Here is a 20,896-nt window from a genome sequence, read left to right on the forward strand (position 1 = left end):
AGAATGCTGGTGACACACAGTAGATGGCGAGCCTTTCTATTAATCATGACTGGCATTTGAGATAGAGCCACAGACAGGGGGCTGAAAAGAATACTTCATTGGGGGAAAAACAACTTAAGATGAATCCTCCGCTAGCCTTGAGGTCACCTTTTTTGTTTAAAATTATGCGAGGGCCTTGTATCTGTCCAAAGTATCTATCTGTCCCAAACAACAATTTATCAGATATGACAAAAGGCAGACTGTAATTTCCTCTTTGTTATTTGATCATTTGTATTTGGCTTATTGAATGAAACTGCATTCAATTTGTGATAAAGGAAAACGTGGGACAGATTGTGGATGAAATGCACACACACACACACACACCAAAAGACCACATGCAAAAATGAAGGAAAAACAAATAAATGTATTGTGCAGATGTGACTTCTAAAGGCTCTGAGGTACGATCAATTTAAATGCTGTCTCTTTAAAAGGTAAAAACCCAAATAACACCTTTAGGATATCGCTCATCCATGAATACGAAACACCAGGTGGCAGCATTGCCATAGCTTTCCTCCCCAGTGCTCGCTATACAATACTGTCATCACTGTAAATGAGGGTCTGACATACTTCACACAGAAGGGTTCGGGCAACACCTCGAGACTTTTACTGTCAATATTCTGATGAATTCCACTTCAAGAAACATGGTGACAAAAAGGCAATTTTAGGTACTCACCTGCACTTCTGTTGACTGAGCAAAAGCGCAATGTTTTTCCGAATAAAATGTTCGTCTCACACACACTTAAATGATTTATTAATGTCTACATCACATTCAGGGCTACAGTATTACAAGGACATAAACAATTTATAGGCTGATATTCAACCTTCCTTTTGTACCCTACTTGCACGCCTGTTAAGTAAACATCACCTGTAGTTGATGTTTACTAGTAAATAAAAGCAATATCTCACACGGGAATAAATGGAAATGGGAACAAGTTAGCTGGAATGCGTGCACACTCACACACACTCACATCCAACCATTAGCTCGGCTCCAATCCCCCCTCCCCCTCCCCCAGGCCTTTCTACTATTCCTTTTATTAAAGCAAAGTGGAGCAAAGGACAGGAAAAAAAGATAAAAAATGAGGGAATGTGAAAAATTCATGAGACATTTGTAAAGGAAAAAGGAAAAACATGAGCAATAGCAATCGTTCAAAGACCTTTTGCACGTGAGGTATGTGTGCACAGAGTAAAGAGTAAGCACGTTTGTGAGAGATGCTTTATAGGGTACCACGGAGCTAGATGGCATCCCACAGAGAGGCTCACTGTCTGTCCACACGTAGCGTTATTAATCTGCATGTCCACTTTGTGCCATCTCTCACCATCCCCCCCTCTCTATCCCCGGTCTTTCCCACTACTCTCAAGCATTCCAGGCAAACAGGCATTGATTTCTGGCTTAATGTCCATATTTTACTGTGTCCTGTAACACACTAATCTCACTAATACCAATCTGATATCAAATAATGGGCACTGTAGTGCTGCTTGCCAACTCAGGTGTGCTCTAAAGAGGTTCGAGTCCAGCTTGGAACTCCGTGCCAGCTTTCACCTCCGTGTCTCAGCCACCTTTTTACCTCTCTTGGTTTTTCTTTCTATAGCTTGTGGCGTCTGCATGCTGTGCTTCTGTTTCATGTGGATTACATCACAGCACAGCTCATCACACACACACAGAGTCAGTCTGTGACCCCCACCTTTCAAATACTCCCCAGGGATGTTTGCCGATGACGTTGGATCATGTTAGCTTCATTTGAAGAAGAGATAAAATGCTGTTGATCAAACTTGAAAGCCACCTGCGTTGTTCTTTTAATATGACTTAATCGTGCATCATGTATGCTATGCTGTGTAGTGGAATATCCTTTTTGAAAATTAAATGAAATATATGCATTAAAATAAGCTGTATTTTGATGCTGTCTAGTGTTCAAAAACAGAAGCTGCTGTGTTGTTTGAATGGTGAGTTCTACCACAGGTTACTTGCTCTTTTATGTTTGGCCTGGGTGTATGTGTTAATTGTGTGCTTTTAACTGTCTCCTTCCTTGAGTCCACTGAGGCGAAAGAGGCCTTTTGCTTGTGAGGTGACAAAAGAGCTGTAAATGCAGCAGTGCTTCTGTGTGGGACGGAGAGATCCTATAATTACCTTCAGTCCACTAACCAGTGTATTTATCAGGGCAAAACATTCCCACAGAGGCATATTGACAGACACATTTCATCAACTCTGCTGCAGAGTTGATGCTTTTTTTTACAAAAAGGTCCTTCACTACACCAATGACTATAGTGCATGAAAGAGTGAAATACATATTTTAGTTGCTAGAAGAGCTTGCTCTGGTACACACAAGTAGCACGAGGCTCTCAAGCACCTTATAATGTCTGTTTTATGTAACTGACAGGTTGTTTTTGCACTTAGCGTTTCCTTTGCTTTGTGCAATCTTGAGTGTTTTCGATGATTAATCCCACCTATGTGCTACATCGAACCAGACCTAACCTTTACAGTGCAGGCAGCACAAAATCATTTCATTGCCTCCCTGTGAGAGAGGTTGTGTCAAGGACTGACTGTTCCCATGCTAGAAAGCTGTGCCAAGGCCTTTTGTGAATGGATTAGTTACTATTAAGCTGCGGGGCCTGATAAATTAGGATTTATAAAGATTATTACAAAATACTTATGCCCTTCTAATGCTGATGATTGAATTTGTGAATCATACTGAATTACTGTGGATTATGGCAAAGGTATGTTGAAGAGGCAGGGAGAAAGACTTATTGTGCTTTGTTGAGGAACACAGAATGCTGTGGCGCCCTTGAAGTGACTGCACTATCTAGACCAGCCTCTCACAATCAGTGAGAGGAACGGTTTCCCCAAAGACAACAGCCATGACTGCTATCTTCAAAAAATTCCTTGCAACCTTAAGGCTTGAAGACAAATGGATGGTGTACGATTTTAATTGCCTACTAACACCCTCCAGTGTAAGAATCTAATTATCTTTGGTCCATCGTATCGGAGAAGCCTATAATTGTTTCAATATTACACATCCAAAGGGGCTGAAACTGCAGAATAGCCAGATAATGGCTTCTTAAACAAGTTTGCCTCTAAGAAAACATTCTTTTAAAAAGACCGAGCTTCATCTTGTATTCATTTCCCCAAAGAGGAACTTGGCATCAGAAGAACAAGAGATTACTGATCAAGAGAACGCTCCTTTACTTTATACACACACAACAATTGTTTTTAAAGTAAACACATATCAGTGTTTCCTCTGCCAGTAAAGTTTCCCTGGCGCGTTAAGAAGAAGGAGCCGGAACAAACGTGCACAGTCAGAACGAGCGCACTCTACCTCTGGTGTTGTCCTCACTCTCTTCCTCGGTTGCTGCTTTGGTAGGTGGTTTTGTGTTATCTATAAATCAACAAAAATAAATGGTGATTCAGTTGAGCAGACACATCCTTATCCCAAAACGCTACCAGGAAGCAAGGAGCATGTCGTTCTGGCATCAAGGTGAGTGAGATGGTGTGAGTAAAGCTGACTCTTTGAAGCAGTGATTATTCTTGGCCGTTCTGTCTCTGTGGACCACGCGACAAAAGCCCGTGGGAGAGCATGATGGCTCTTGTGTTTTGTTTTATACCCGCCTGATAAAAATGACGCTGGTGGGAGAAAAGGGGAAGAATGTGAGGCTTTGACACCAACTCCAGACCACAGTCTGGGACAAAAGCGTCATTCCGTGTGAGAATTGCAGTCATTTGAGCCTTTGAATAGCTTCCAGGCTGACTGATTCAAACTCTGGCTGATGGAGCAGAATAAAAGGCCAGTCTTTGGCACCAGTGCAGAAGCCCATCAAACAAGGCCAAACTGGACCAAGAAAGGGCTAGTATGATGATACAACAGAGCCAGGAATTATCAGGGGTTGTTTCAGTATAGTGTGGTACTGTATGCAGCATAAAATAGCTGGTGAGGAATACAATAATAAAAACCCAGCACACTTGGTCAAGACAAGAAAACAGTTCCTCTCGACCAAGCCTTTACGATTCAGCCACATTGTTTCACTTTGGAATATCACATTTTACAGTGCGCTTATAAAACAGCCCTTTTATGTTCACCCAAAGTGAAAACACACATGCGTGTAATTGGTAGATCATGGGGGTGACTTTTGGAGGAAAACATTTTGATAGCACCCTCGTTTCTACATCTACAGTAATCTGAAGACTTTCTTCTGCAGACTGTAAAACTAACATTGCTTTTCGCTCAGATGGCTGCACATGTACTATGAGGTTTGAGCAGTTAGATGTGGGAAAACCTCACTGCTAATCCCACTGTGATCACAATTAAAAAAAAATAAAATAAAAGCTCTTCATGTACTGCTTTGCAACACTCTACCTTGGAGAGAATTGCTACAGGCGGTATCAAACATTTATCAAACAGCTCATAAAACTGAATTTTATACTGTACGTCTGCAAGTAACAACCAAACTGCTGTTATTGTTATTATGTTATTATGGCTATTGTTTCTGCTATTCAAACGCACACACGCGCTTCTATGTGGCCATCAGTTTGTGTCATTGCTTATTCAGGACATCAGCGCACAGACAAATGTCAGTAGTTTATCCTGATAAGCAGTATCTGGTACCTTCAGGCTTCGTTCCAAGATGGTGTGTTGATAAAAGCATTATGCGCTGACAGTTTGTGTTTGTGCTATCACCCGGTGCACGCTGTGGAGGGATGTAGCTCTGCTGCTTCTTTGTCGCTCGCTTTAGGTGGTCTGAAGGCATTGTGCCCGTAAGCCGGATGAAGAGAATGGTGTTGGGAATTGGCTTTGATATAAGCTCTTGTAATGTAATGCACCTGACATGAAGTATTTTTAACAGCGATGAGTCAGGCCTGGGATTCAACTTGTCGCTAAATGCATAAACATTCAATTTCGTCTGCTTCGCGAAACCCAGCAAGTCACTGTCATAAGCTGAAGCTACACCACTCACTCACCCTCTGTGTGCTTTAATGGAGGTGTTAAGGTGAAAAGGGAACCATGAAATATTCTGTCACTCACCTTCCTTCGGCGGCTCCTCTGTAACCTCCATGTCATTGTCTGGCAGAGGGGGAGAAAACGACAGCGTGTCAAACCAGGCTCTTTTATAATGCACGAGCCGACTCATGGCAACATGATTATAATATTAGAATATCACAGTGTTATGATGCCGACTGCTGAAACCAAACAATGAAACTCGAACCTGCACCCACCCCTGTAAATCGGGGAAATACGATCACATTTGTGTGTTCCAAAAGCTTTTCGCTGAAACTCTTTCACCTCCTGTTCCTCATCACACTCAACAACCTCCTTCAATTTCCCACCAGATGGCCTTGGATATCGAGAGTTATTACACCAAATGACTGAGTATGTGGGTATATGTTTGGGGAGAGGGGGTCACATTCGTGAAACATTCTTTTCCAATTATATCTATGCTGGTAGGCTCAGCATAAATGACATAAAGCCTCCCATTTCCTGAAAATACAAGGACTCCAGGCTGGCGTGGACAACTGCGTCTTTAAAAAAAACAAAAAAAAACCCCTTTGATTTTCTCTTCTTTTGTCTGTAAGTCTATTGTGTGAGACAGACTGAGGGTACTAGAGGTGTTCTGGGTGGATGAGTTGAGTTGCACAGTGCGAGATGAGACGGATGCTTTGGATGTTTATGCTTCAGGAGGAACTGCAGAGTGAGAGATGAGGCGAGAGAGGAACTGTGGATGCCTGCTCATGGCTCCTACACACGATACGCACTCATAGACACTCAGATCTTGCACAGCTCAGCATACCTCTAGATGCCTTGTGTCAGGCCACTATATACACAGTACATGTGTACTTGCCTTTTTCATGTGCACAGTTCACATGAATGGATTACATTATTTGTGAGGGCACGTGTATTTTTATGTGTGTGTGTGTGTGGCTGTGCAGGAGTCTGTGAAATGATTGCACTGTGGTTAACAAGCAAAAGCAAGCGTTAGCTTTGATGAAAGGCTGTTGTCATCTGTTCTGTAGAAGTGTAACCATCAGAGCTCCCAGTGGATCCAGCGACAGGCTTTTCTTTTGTATAACACTGAATAAAAGGGTACAGTGCATTAATCTAACCCTGCTTGGGGAAACAAAGGAAGGTCCACTGATACAGTACTACAACAGCGCAAGAATGGAAACATCAGGCCACACATGATTCTGCTATGATCACGGCTCAATACAGGGAAGGTGCAGTATGTTTTAGTCCAGAACGACCCGTGTGACACCTTTTTTTGGTTCTTGCTTTCTTTCTAGGCCATAAAACCAAAGAAATCGCAAACGCATACACATTTAAACAGGATGGCGTGATATGATAACTGATGAGAAAGGATCAGCTGTTTGACAGTACACAGGCTTATTCACGCTCTAAGAAATAGATGACAAGATTGATTCTGCTCTCATGTCTGCATGCTAAATGCGAAACAATAGCTGGTACATGGTTAGCTTAGCATAAACTTTCTAAGCAGGGGAAGAGAAATCTACAACCACGTAGCAAAATTAAATAATTATCCAATCGGAGTGACAGTGAAACTCCAGGAATGTTCCCGAACTGGACCAATAATAATGTATAGGTACAGTTCTGTGCAAAAGTTTTGAGCTACCACTCATTTCTTTATATTTTCTAGGAAAACTAGAAGTCGGTGCAGAGATTTATCGAAGCGTGCAAACATATATAGAAATTGAGTATATAAGGTAAAAATAGGGAAAACTGATTGTACAGTTTTTACTGTACAATCTAATGTGCAACTCCCCCCTTATATCCAAAGGGGTCAGCACAGTGGATCGGACATGTTGCCACTGATTATGAGTCCAGTTCTTGTTTAATTTAGCATACCTTAGCCCTTTCTGCATGTTTCCCCTTCTTATGAATGGCTTTTTGAAAGCCACGCTTCCAATAACAGCACATCTGATGAGGTTTCAGTGAACAGTAGATGGATCAGCTGAACGACCATGGTCGTGATTTTCAGATACTTGTTTTGTCCAGTTACCTGAGATTTTTTTAAGAACACACTGGACACCATATCAAGATCTGTCAAGTGTTTTGGTCAACAGCTCTTCGGGCATCACCCTGTTGGTGCAAAAATAATATTTTATGTCTGTCGGGCTGTGTTATCTTTGGCATTTTTCATAGCTTCAACCAAAGAAATTGGAACAAATGATGCGTTTTTGTGAGAAGCTTCTAGTAACAAAATGCCCAAAGATACAATTTAAAACTGTTTTTTTTGTTAAGCTGTCTGTAGACACAACACTGAGTCATCCCTCAAGTTAGGTGCCTGTTTTATGTTTGAATGATTCATGGTTCAGTGTCCAGTGGCTTAACAAACTAAAAACCACTCCTTTGAAAATGGTGGTGTACAAATGAGTGAAAAAGATAAACATGCACAGACTATCAGAACTACTGTGCAAGACCACTTTAAAAAATGACAAGACAGTCTGGCTATTTGGAAGCAAAATAAACAAGAAATAAGAATTGCTGCAAGGCTTTTGCACGGTCCTCAGTATTTTTTCTCCACTTTTGATGGAGCTCAGCTCTTTTCCAGTGTTTTATGCTATGCTAAGCTTAGCTGTCTCCAGCTTTTTAACAAATAGATATGAGAGTATTATTGATCCTCTCATCTGACTCTTGGAAAGAAGTATTGACCCTATCATTAAATTCCTAATAGACGATGAATGAACTATTCCTTTAGGGTTACATATTCACGCACAAATAGGAATACCTTGTGAGAAACGATATGGCCATATTTAAATTTAAATAGTGTCCCTAAACCGAGCAATTCTGAACGTTTAAATTATCAGCGAGTGACCATGACCAGCCAACACCAAAAACACAGATAAGCAGCTCATAACATTTGTCCATTTTCATGTCTGATTTATTCACAGGCTTCCCAACATTTTTCAAATATGAAGGGCTAAAGCAGGAACCTCGTATCTGCCGAAGCTGACTGAGAGACTCAGTGTGCTCCCTGACAATAACATCACTAACACACCGTGGTCTCCTCATTTCCCTGCCCTGAGGGATAGCCTCGTGAAACCAACACAGACTTCATTTTCACCCCTCACAGGGATCCTGTAGCCCTTCATATGCTCCGTCAACAAATTACATGTGTGTGATAAAAGCCTGTGCATACCACAGCTTTACTGCTGTAACAGCAGTGGTGTGGTTTGAGGGGGTTCTTTTACTATGGACATTTGATGGCCGGGTGGGTGTGTGCATGTGTGTGTGGGTTAGGGGTTAAGAGGCGAGGAACATACAGTGTGTATTAAAAAGCTATGTAAATAAATGTCAACTGGAAAGTGGGTGAAACAGTTGGAGAGAATGCAGCAGCCTCTGCAGTCCTGTGGTCTGTGTTAATATTGTCAGCAGTGTGGCTGATTGAGGAGAAGACGAGATGGAGCCCAGCTTGTGGGCAGCCACCCGGATCATATTAGTGGAGGAGTGTACCCAGAATCAATTTCAACATGCTTTCACTCTCTACAACTACAGATGCCTGACTGCTTCCATACGCGCAAATAATATGTGGCACGGGAAGCGTGTGGTCAATCACGCCAATCAGAATACATAATAGAATCGTGTTTTATGATTAATTGCATTGATTGAGCTCTGCTACTTAATCAATTAATGTTCATACTTGATAGTTTCGCCTTCTAAAAAAACCCCAACAACAAACAGCTTGTGCTGCTGTGTGCTTTAGCTTGTTCGTGTATTTGCATGATTCACTGTTGATGTTAGAGGGGAAAACTCATGACTCCAAAAGATCCAAAAGCATGCCGATCTTCACGAGCTACATAAAATACTCTGTGTGACTGTGAGGACTCCGTCGTTACTCATCAAACAGCTGCTCCATTGCTCAAATACCAGGCAGTTCTAATCTTTAAAAAAACAAATTAAAAAGATCCACTTCCTGTTTTGTGAACGTGTGCCACAGTTTATGTGCCTGCATGCAGGTGTGTCTGAGTATTCATGTCAGCACAGGCTATTTTTCAGTTTCCTCCCTTTGCAAAGGAGTAACCGTATTTTGGCTCTCGCACACTGACAGCTTGTGGAAATGCACATTGTAATAAAGCAATTTCCTGTATGCAAATGTCCTGTTTACACATTCCTGCTCCAGTCATTGTCACTTGACAGATTGCTTGAATATGAGGAAAGCGGCTATACTGTGAAAAATGAGAATAGTAAGACTTCAATAAAAAAAAAAAAAATCCATTGTATGTGTACTTGCCGCTGTAGACATCCTTGAAACTGATGTCACGGGGAAGATCCCGAGTTTCGCATAACCACACACACACATACAAATTACAGAAAGATCAAGGCCACCATTCACAAGAGCTCTATAACAGTATGCAAATAAAGGAGGTGATGGAGAAGCTTCTCCTCAATGTAATGGGGAAGAATGAAGGGTGTGAAGGGTTAAGGAAATGGGCATGTAGCACAGGAATAAAGGGAGACGTGTGTGAGAATAAGTAAGGAGAACAGGAAGTGCAGACGTGACAGAGGGTTATTGAAAGCGAGAGGATGCTGCAGGAGACAGAATGGTCTCAAGTCTCTGTGTGATGCATTCAGTGTTGCCGTAAAATCTACCTGACTGTCTATCACTAGCAGAGAGGATGATGAGACGTGCTGAAAGTACTCGAGCACACCTGCAGAGCTAATTCACAGCCTCTGATTCACTACTGCCATTCTGCGCAGGCTAAATGCAAGTCTTTTCACACTATGGGGTTATGCATTACCTACCATGATGCAATCATACCAATCAGCACTTCTTTCTTCAAAGAACACCTTTCAACTACTGTTGGAAGCCATCTACGTAGTGCAGCGTGGCTGGATAAAACACACGAATCCTGTCGCTTCTGTGAGTGTCTACATTCACAGCATAAGTAATTATTTTAGTATTCTTTTCTTCCTTAAGGTAAAACTTGAAAGAAGTTTTGTTTTGACAGAGAATTAAATTCTTTCAACTTACAGATGAGGTGAAAGATGAAAAGAGGTGTGGGTGAGGGCGGTGTGAAGGTGTCTGGCTAACTAAGACAGTGACCCTGAGTGGGAATGTCATGCTTATTAAGCCAATTATCCTCTCCTGCCCACAAAGAGGAAAGATGGGCAAAGGTGGCCCTGACCTCAGGGCTCAAAGGACACGTGACAGGTAAGACACTGATGTCAAAAGCACTTGCATCACGGTGTGTGCTGTAGTAACCTTTTGAAATGACCCCAAATTTAATCAAAGACTGACCTCGGCCTCCCTTATTAGCAACTCATTACATTTTGGTACACAATAGTTTTTAAAGATTTTGCTCAGAGTAATGTGAGTCTCAAAACTTTTCTGAATGCCCTACGTGGCGCGCACACGCATACACACAAGCTGTCATTTTGCTTCTTCCCTGTTCCCAATCACAGGGAGATACAGGCCATTTATCCACTCACAGCACTTTTTAAATGGTGAGAGTGATAACTGGAGAACAACAGCTCCAGATTCTCATCTCAAAGCACTAATATGATGAGACGGGTGCTGGGTGCATGGGGGCAGGCAGTATAATTAAGGTCTCTCTTCGGAATGTAATCTTTTAGGGAAGAGTCTGGGCGGGGAGCGGGAGAGATGACGGGAGTGCAGGGAGAACAAAACACTCTCCATCTGGGAGCAGCGAGATGAAGGCCTGAGAGCCGGTATTCCGTTGGGGAGGTGAGGAGCGAAAAGTGAGGTAAATGGAAGGTAATGCTAGGCTGGTGAAGCCAGCCAGCCTCTTTCAGCTCCCCAGCTATTCAACTCAATCCTCTGTGGAACCCCCATCAGAGCTGGTGACTGCTCCTGGTCCCCGGAAAAAAAGATGATGGCATGAAAGGGGGGAGGGAATTGAGCAAGGGACAGAAAGGAGAGTGGGAGTAGAAGATAATGGATGTTTGTTTATTTCACACACACACACACACAATTGGAGAGCAGTAACCAAGAGGATGGTCACGGTTGCTATGCATCCCGGAATATTTTAGCTTTTTTCAGGAGACAATTGCTGTTGTGTACTATTATTACAGTCAATCAAATCCGGCATTAAATTCTCATCAAACTATCAGTGATCACGTGAAATATCAGCTCGCTCATTCACGGCAAGCACACGAACCATTAGACAGCTATTATAGGTCAGGTAGATCGTGAGGCAATATGTAGAGAACCTGACACTTATTTTATCAACCTTGTCGGCATAAATTCTCACCGCTAATCTCCCCAAAGGCTGCGCGGTTGGTTGCGCTGAATATGTTTGCATTTGAAGGTGTCACCCAAACCTGACAGGTCCTTACACTACTGCTTCCAGGAACAGGATAATTCTCGCTGCAGATGTTTCCAAGGATACACAAGGTCACTTCCTAACTAACTGAACACATGTATGCATATGTTCAGTTACTTAGGCGGTGACATCACAGGTTGTCCAAAACTTGGAAAACTTGAAGAAAGTCAGCGTGTTAATCAATTCAACAACAAAGTGTCAGGTAGCAGAAGAAATGTAATGATCCAGCAAGGATGCGAGTGATTACACGTACCTTGAAACATGACAGACATTTTCTTCTTGTAGATGGCAAAATCAGTCTCGAGGAAGACGCAGAAAATGACCCGTTTGATCTGCACGGGAAGAAGAAAAGATACGGAAGAGTAATTAACGAGCATGTTCATTGCTGAAAGGGCTCTCTGTGAATCTGATGAAGAAAAACTAACCGGACAAATTTAGATCTGACAATAGTGGTCGCCATGCGGTAATCTAATTAGTTACCCCAAAGACCATCTAAACAATACAAGCTGGGACAACTTTTGGCACATAGTACGGCACATTACATCAGAATAGGCATTATTTAATGGGGCGTGTGATAAGGGCATAAGCCTCTGTATGGGAACGGACATTAAATCAACATTAAAAGTTAAGGAATAAACTTGAAAATTACAAGAGGAGTAGCAAATTAATTATAAAGCCATAATTAAAAATGCTGAAAAGAAAAACACGGAGTAATTACATTTTGTACTGAAACCTCATTTAAATGCCACAGATACATATTTTGTGAAATCAAAAGCGCTTAATATAAAACAAGATTTTGACTTATTATTTCCTGTTTCGATGTCATAAAAAACAGTATTCTGAGAATGCTTCCCAAACTAACAACAAGGATCGTTTCATTAGCTATTAAACTTCAGTCAGACCCTGAAATATCTGGAGCCGCTACCATTTCCCTTTAAAACAGGCAGGTCTTCTGCACTGTGTCAGTGCACTGTTATTTAGTAGGTTGTTCCAAGCATCTTGCCACAGTTCTGTCTCAGGTGCTTCTGTCTCTACGTGGAAGCAGAGCTCCACAGGGGTGGAGGGGGGGATACCATCTGTTTCAAGTTTCCTTGTTGTTTTTGTCACTGAAGTTAGTTCTTTATGCATCTGGCTTTATGCTTGCCATGCTAATAAATTTGGCCCCAATCAGACCCTCTGAAACTGTGTGATGCATAAGAGCCTAAAACAAGCCAGAGCTATAAAGTGACTTGACTGATGATGCCACAGCCTACTGTCTTCTGTTATTGCCATGGGTTTCTACTTGCTGCTAAGATAAAGTAAACAAATGTATTCTACTGTATGCCAGTGGGAAAAAAAGGTCTACAAAATTCAGCACAGGGGGTTATGAAGGCTCCTTTCTATTTTATAAACTAAACAAACAGCAGATAAATGGCGGAATGAGCTCACTGACTCCTACACTTCACTTGGCAAGAAGTTATAGTTGCAAATATTAAATATTAATTAACCTGCTATTTCCTCTGCTGTTTTTTTGGCCCAGTCTAAATTCATAATTGTTATGTTTTTCACTTAGGAACTCTAAGCACACTGAATACTGAATGGTTTCAACCTTAAAGCACAGAGAGGATGGATAGATGTTAGGTTACACAGAAGTCTGGTTGCCTGGAAGACTTAATAATATTAGCAAATAATCATGTAATCTGAATAAATCTGTATAAATGCATCAGAAAGATAAACTTTTGTTTTATTTACCTCTACATAAGTTTAATTTTTCACCTTCTAAAAGAAGAGGCCTGCTTTGGGTTTAAGACAGATCCACTGGCACTGTGTTTTCCACACTTTGACAGTGTGTCTAAAAACGATTCATAGAACTCAGAAGAAAGAGGTCACCTCTTTCAGTCTCACCCTTCTCCAGCAGAGTCTTAGATGTGCAGGCATCAGTCACGGTCACAGAGACGCATTACACACCACGGCAGCAGATAATCGCTTGACTGAATAATGGCAATTTTACACAACAGCCGTAATGCTAGCTATCTGCTCGCCATCCTCCTCCGTGCAGGATTTTATGTTCCAGTGGAATAAAGGGGGCCCACCAGCTTTACCCCCATTCCTGACCTAACCCAGCACAAGGATCCAATTCAAAGAGACACCCTTCTGGTGCTCATACAGACATACATCTATTAATAGTTTATGATCAGTGCTTTGGAGTAAATGTTAGGAGCTGCATCTCGGATGGTAACATTTTATTTTGCTAGATGTCTTGGGGGGGCTTTGTTCATAAAATGTAGACTCACTCTCTCAACCCTTCAACCCTGACAGAAAATGAAAGAATGTTTTAAGCCTCCTTTGAAGTCGTGGGCTCGCTGACAAACAGAAAAAGCAATAATACGGCAAGATAGTGCATACCACTGGGTGCTGGAAGGCCACAGCAGCTCCCCAGGAATTTCCATCACTCTTTTGTGCCGCTCCATTCTAAAACCGACTGCCCACTGTGAAACAGGATGAATCATGGATTCATGCTTTGCATCGCACAAAGAGGCTGGTGTGCGCGTGCATTTGGACACACACATACCAGGGGTATGCGTATGCACTATTAGATGCGATAAAATGGGAAATACTGCTCTGAGGGAATATGAGCTAAAGTCAAAAAAACAAAACAGAAAATCTTTGTATCCATGTCATGTATACGCTCTCTGTTTCTCTCTCCCCTGTCAATCTTTTTGTCTAGTTTCTGTTGCTCCGCGTCCACATTCTGCACAAGGCTCAGGCAGCGTCTTTTATTCTGCAGATCAGAAATACATTGTATGGTCTTTGACAGACATCAGCTAGACCAGGATGCCAAATGAAACCAAAAATGCCGGTGCTGAACATTGACATTCAGCCTGTATCTAAACAAAGTGTTGCAAAGAATTCATAAGAGCCAGAGAAGGTCTGATCTGTGACTCTTTCTTTAAAAAAAAAAGTACATTTCACTAGTTTGTACCTTAAAAAAACAGAGGCAGCGTGTCACCTGCGTGCACAGGTATTGTAGCATAGTCATCGGAAAACGATCCATCTAACAGTTTCCCTGAATAACAGTCAGACTCCTGTGCACCTGATGTTTTAATCATTATTTTACATGGACAGGGAACAACACACAAATCATTTTATGGGATGATACACATAATGTGACTGCTGTTATTCTGGAAGGACGACATGGTGAAAATTGGTTCTACAAAAAAGCCATTTCTGGCCAACCAGGGTGAACGTGAGGATTAAATGAACACTGCAGAGTAAATAAACTGTTATTAAATACTTAATTTTAGATTTTTGACTTTGGAGTGGAGATCCCATATTTCAGTTTGAGGATGTGAATCGTGCATGTGTGTGTGTGTAAAGTGTGCACCCTGTGGTTACCAAGGTTGGAAAAGTTAATGGAAGACTAATTAGAAAGCTGGGATCACTGCATGATAACCTGCCCACTCATTACTCATCGCTGATTGGAGGGATTTTTGTTAGGGTGAGCACAAAAGGACCAGGTCCCCTGGCTGTACACAGTGCGGACGGTCATATTAACAGAAATGCTGCAAAGGTTATTGAGAGAAATGATGTGTTTTCTGTCTTTGCTTAGGCATGAGTAAGCTTGTGGATGCTTTATTAAAACAAAACAGGCCCTTCTTTAATTTAAAAGCAGTTAAAGTGAAATTTAAGATATCTTTTAATGTATTCCAGCACTGTTTTAAAGGTGTTGAGATCCTAATCACAACACTTTTAAAACAGGGCTAATTAAAAATAGTGCACAATGCTTATTTTAGTAAACTTCCCACAGATGAAAATCACCAAGTGTGAGAGTGAGTGATTTAAAGGATAGAAATCAAAATATTTGAATCATTGAAATTATGTTGTTTACTTCCTTTGACTTATTATGACTTATTATGGTTCTAAAACCCGTATATTCACAGACTGGCAAAGTCTCTTAGGCACCCCCCAATTGCATTACAAATCCTGGCTTATGAATTGTGAACTAAAAGTTGGATGGTTCTTCTACTCTTGAGCCCAAAGTTGGACTCCACCTCTGCCCATTTTAAATAAGCAAGCTTGGGCTCAGAGCAGATGGCGATATTTCGGGAACTTGTTTTTTTCTCCCTCTCTCTCTCTCTGCGTGGCCAAGTTTTAATTATGATTTGTGGATTTAGCGTTGCCTAGGCATTGATTTCCTGCATATTGGTTTTCAACACAGTCATAGAGATTCTGTTTTTGGCCTTTCACTTTGCAAATGCGATTGCTGATATTTCTCCAGATTCTCAGAATCTTTAAATATTATGTATATGATGAAATCCCCAAGTGGGAAAACATTACTGTAAACTATAAACTGTTCCACTATTTCCCATTATCTGCCGAGGCCTCTCCCTGCCTTTACTTTTGATAGATTCTCTCACTAATTAACACTTTCCAATAATATCTTAATATTTTAGAATTTGACATGATGCCTTTGAACTACGTTCAATTTAGTATCGGGTTTAAAGTATTTTCAAATTAGTTGGGTCTCTTTTTAGTTACATTTCTCACAAAATCTCAACTTTAAAGGAGACAAAGGTTGTTCAGTATTTCATTCCTGATGAATTAGTATTAATTTGTTGTGATTTTTACAACGAAGTATGCCTATTTTCTGTTGTTTCATTAAAATGCTCTCTAAAACACTTTGTTCATCTAGCCTAATCAACTCAAAACCTATAACTCTCTATTATAATTGTGAACAAACAGGTCTCAGCCAAACTGTCTATGTATGAGACTAATTAAAATGATAATGCCATGAGTTCACCCCATGCATTTGTAACTCATTAGCGTGGCACATGAAATGCTGAGAAACAAGATTTGGGAGTGGCTAGCTCTGTGACATGGTGCCAGACGCGTGTGCTGCTGTGTTCATGAGCAGCATGAGACGATATGAAATTGCCATTAGCAAACGTCTCGTGTTTTCATGAAAATCTGTACGTGATTTTTAATTTGTGTATCGGTGGTTCATCATTGTGGCATGCAGCTCACCAGGTGCAGCAGACACCTACTGGCTGGCTAACAGATAAGCTGTCATAGCTGGCCACCCATGCCCATAATTACATTGGAGGCACTGCCAGCAGAATCTGACATGCAGGATCCACGTACGCACTTTTGCTACTTGCATTTCCTTCTTGGTTCTGTCACAAACAATAATAGGGACAGGTTGCCCTAGCATGTCTCCGCCAGCTGGAGCCTGAACCCAAGGGAGAGCTGTGTCTGTGTATCCTATGCCGCCTCGTTACAGGCGCGCTGGCGGATGTAGAATCCTGAAAGCTTACATCCAGATGGACAGCAACAAGAGACTGATATACAGTATTTGTAGCAGAAATAATTAATTCCCTTTATTCAAAACATGTTCAGGGTTGTTACTGAATGGACCCTGGGTAGAAGTACACCTTGGCAGGTCACCAATCCATTAGCGCAGAGGAGCATATTACTGTATATACCATACGTACTGTATTGTGTTCGTTTTTTTTGGGTTTTATTCATCTCTGACGTTACATATGTAACATATGTGACGATATGTGACATATGGGTCTTTTACGTCAGTTATCATACACTACTAGCACATGTCATTGTTTGATACTGATTGAATAATTTCAGGGAATTATTCGTGAGACAGAAATATCTCCATAAAACGCTGCCGTCTAGCTGCATCATCAAAGCCATAATCAGTGCGCACTCGTCTCCTTTGTTGTCGAACGTGCTGGATTGGATAGAGGGTTCACTCTGAGGCAGGTGGACCATATCCAGGTTTATTACTGACGTAATTACACACAGCTGTGTCCCCCTCACCACTGATGCGCGGAGCCTGCAGCGAAGGAAAAACTCAGCTTGCATATGGCGTTTATGTATCGTCTATGTAAACACACAACCACGCCGAAACATCTAGGTCTTTCGCGACCACAATGGCGCAACGGGCCGTTGCACGTTTTGCTACTTCAAGTCTCCTTGTCGCTGTGACATCCCCCGTGCCTGCTCCGTTTATCTAAAGCAGAGATTAAGCTGGGAGCAGGACTGACAGTAGATGCCAGACGCTGGCACTGGTTACGCAGGCAAAGCCGTGAGTGGCTCCTCCATTTGACTTTGATTGCCCTCTCTGCCGAGAGAGCTCCGGCTTCACCTGCAGCAGACTGGTGAATTATCATTTCAAAGAAGTGCCCAGAAAAGGTTATCCCTTTGAACAAAATGCCTCCATCCATACATCAAAGGACGAGCTTGACAGTGGGCTTTGAGAAGGCACGGTTACGACCAAAGCCTGGAAGAAAGTGCTGAGCTCAAATTCTTACTTCCAAAAGCCAGTCGGCGTTAGATGCCCACTGTATCATGATAAGGGCAAGGGGATCGTCAATGGAGTTGGCTTAATATTGTAAAACAGACCTCCGATTTTGATAGACGCTTATGTACACAATTATGCATGAGTGCTCAGCACAGTGTGACTAAATAGAAGTGATAACATTCTGGTAAGCTGCCTGGTTATTTCATCAGTGTAAAACATCACTGCGCCGCTTCTAAGGCTGTACGCAGTGCAGAATATAAAACGTTTTGACAAGAAAACGCTGCCTTGCTAGATTTGGAAAATTCCATAAGATAATATATCAGCAATTTGTATGTTAATTCAACAAATGCTGCATGTGCCTCACATATTTTACACATTAGAGCTGAACAAATAGTTCCCACCGTATTATTCAGGCTTCATTGCTGCATGGCACTGTAGACGAAAATTGGAAGTACAGCATGCTTCAGGCATCGTGCATTTTACTGTAGCTCACATTTTCAAAAATTGTTCTCTCAGACTGAAAGAGACAGCATTTGACTTTCACAGGCTTTGAGCCGTTCCTGCCAGCTCCCACTGCCAGCAGCACAAGCTCTGTGCTATCTGATTTAAAAAAAAAAAAAGACATGACTTCGTCAGGGAAAAGTCACAGTTCATCTGGTGCATTTTACTTCTTTATGGACTCCTCAGTATGTTAAGAACATCCAACACAACAGCTGTAATATTCTGTAGTGGCTGCTTTACTTCTGCAAAATGAAGAAGAATGTGACTAATGGTGCAATAGCCACCGCTGATAAATTTGCCAGTTAATATGAATGGTCAAATAATTATAATGATGGAATACCTGTGTTGATTCTATAGGGAATAGCATAAGTGTGAAGGAGAAAGATCGGCTCGTTTTCTAATCCTAAAGATGAGAAGTGCAACAGCAGATGAGGTCACGAGGGAATGATAAAGGAAGGACGAATATAAGAGGTGTATCTATGATCCATGACTGCATCGGTAATGATCTGACCTCTGGACTGCCGCTGGCCTATAACAACCTATACTGATGAGGTGTGTGTGTCTGTGTTAAGGTGGAAGGAGGTGTACTGTGATAACTTCTTCAAACGCTCACGGATGCATAAAGTCAGACCTTTTTATGTAGCTAAAAAGGAAACACAATATTTCTCTTTTTGTTTTGAGTCAAGGTAATGTGGTTAACTTCTTTATTTTGGCTTCTTGAGCGTTTTACTTCAAATATCTTTCCTATTGTAACATCTTTCAACATTGCAACTAATGGCTGTCTGTAGAGCAAAAACACATATTCTATGAAAAGTCCAAAGACAGTTTATTGAAAAAGGCATGGCTTCATTAAGAGATGTTACTACTAGATATCTACTACCTGATTTATGCTGCTGTCTTCTTCTACGCATCTTTAAATTGTGTGAAGGGATGATACCAGCTTTTCTTTACAAAAATACAGTTTGTCTCCACAACTGGATGAAACATATGCATTTCCTACCTCACGAAACCTTGAATTTTCTGACGCTCTGCTCATTTTCTGTTTTCCTACCCTATCGTTGCTAGCTTTTATCGCCCATCAGTTGTTGATATGCATTATCTGTTATATGAAAACATGCTTCCACATGCCCACAATTGCACTTGCTGATAAAACTGGTTGTAAGCCTGGGAAACTACTCCCCCAAAAATGCCCCACATTGCCTCTAGTGGTAACAAATCAAATCAAATCAAATCAAATCAAATCACTTTTATTGTCACATCACATGTGCAGGCACACTGGCACAGCACATGCGAGTGAAATTCTTGTGTGCGAGCCCCACAAGCAACAGAGATGTGCAAACACAACAACACAAACGAGCAAAATACAAGAATGGCCAACCTGAAACTAATAAATATATGTACAATATATAATAGTGTATGCATTTCTGGATGTGTATACTAAATATTTTCCTACGTGTGTGTGTGTGTGTGTGTGTGTGTGTGGTGTGTGTGTGTATGCACATTTTTACAAATTAAATAGTTAAAAAAAAAAAATTAAAAAAATAAATAAATAATAATAATAATAATAATAATAATAATAATAATAATAATAATAAAATATATAAAATATACAGAGTTGAATATGTGCAAAACAAGTGGCATTTATATACAGTGTGGAGTGCATAATGTTGAAGTTCCAGTAGTGAAGCTGAGGTGTCTATGACGTGTTCAGCAGTCTGATGGCCTGGTGGAAGAAGCTGTCTCTCAGTCTGCTGGTACGGGACCGGATGCTGCAGAACCTCCTTCCTGATGGAAGCAGTCTGAACAGTTTATGGCTGGGGTGACAGGAGTCCTTGATGATCCTCCCCGCTTTCCTCAGGCAGCGCTTCCTGTAGATGTCTTGGAGGGAGGGAAGCTCACCTCCAATTATCCGTTCAGAGCACCGCACTACTCGCTGGAGAGCTTTGCAGTTGTAGGCGGTGCTGTTGCCATACCAGGTGGTGATGCATCCAGTGAGGATGCTCTCAATGGCACAGTGATAGAAGGTCCTGAGGATGCGGGGGCTCATGCCGAATCTTTTCAGTCTCCTGAGAAAGAAGAGGCGCTGCTGCGCCTTCTTCACTGTTTTGTTTGTGTGTACTGACCACGTAAGATCCTCAGCCAGATGTACTCCAAGGAACCGGAAGCTGCTCACTCTCTCCACAGCAGCGCCGTTGATGGTGATGGGGGTGTGTACTTCTCTGCACCTCCGGAAGTCCACTATCAACTCCTTTGTCTTTGCGACGTTGAGGGTGAGATGGTTGTCTTGACACCAGTGGGTCAGGGCGCTGACCTCCTCCCTGTAAGCCGTCTCATCACCGTTGGTGATAAGACCCACCACTGTAGTGTCGTCCGCAAACTTCACAATGATGTTGGAGCTGTTAGTGGCTGTGCAGTCGTAGGTGTAGAGTGAGTACAGGAGAGGGCTCAGTACACACCCCTGTGGAGCACCAGTGTTCAGTGTGATGGGGGATGAGGTGATGCTGCCCAGTCTGACCACCTGGCGTCTGTCAGACAGGAAGCTAAGGATCCAGCTGCAGAGGGAGCTGCTCAGTCCTAGATCCTGCAGTTTCCTGTCCAGCTTCGAGGGAACGATGGTATTGAATGCTGAGCTGTAATCTACAAACAGCATCCTCACATACGTGTCTCTCTTCTCCAGGTGTGACAGGGCAGTGTGTAGTGTCAGGGCTATGGCATCATCAGTGGACCTGTTGTGGCGGTATGCAAACTGTAGAGGGTCCAGTGAGTCGGGTAGTGCA

General features: G+C 41.9%; 1 protein-coding gene across 2 annotated transcripts in view; it reads right to left on the reverse strand.

Annotated features, from left to right (window-relative positions):
- Window positions 1-20,896, reverse strand: part of macrod2 (mono-ADP ribosylhydrolase 2) — a 438,355-nt gene that overhangs the window by 24,302 nt on the left and 393,157 nt on the right. For both annotated transcript variants that reach the window (XM_085368817.1, XM_085368818.1), the window contains 3 exons: window positions 11,577-11,655; window positions 5,052-5,090; window positions 3,351-3,410 (listed from right to left, as the gene is read on the reverse strand). In XM_085368817.1, coding sequence (XP_085224943.1) covers window positions 3,351-3,410; window positions 5,052-5,090; window positions 11,577-11,655 — 178 coding nt within the window. The remainder of the gene's footprint in view (window positions 1-3,350; window positions 3,411-5,051; window positions 5,091-11,576; window positions 11,656-20,896) is intronic.

Source organism: Diplotaxodon limnothrissa, linkage group LG13 (assembly GCF_057381915.1).
Source record: "Diplotaxodon limnothrissa isolate DT_005_m linkage group LG13, D_limnothrissa_male_GT1.1, whole genome shotgun sequence".
Taxonomy (NCBI): Eukaryota; Metazoa; Chordata; class Actinopteri; order Cichliformes; family Cichlidae; genus Diplotaxodon; species Diplotaxodon limnothrissa.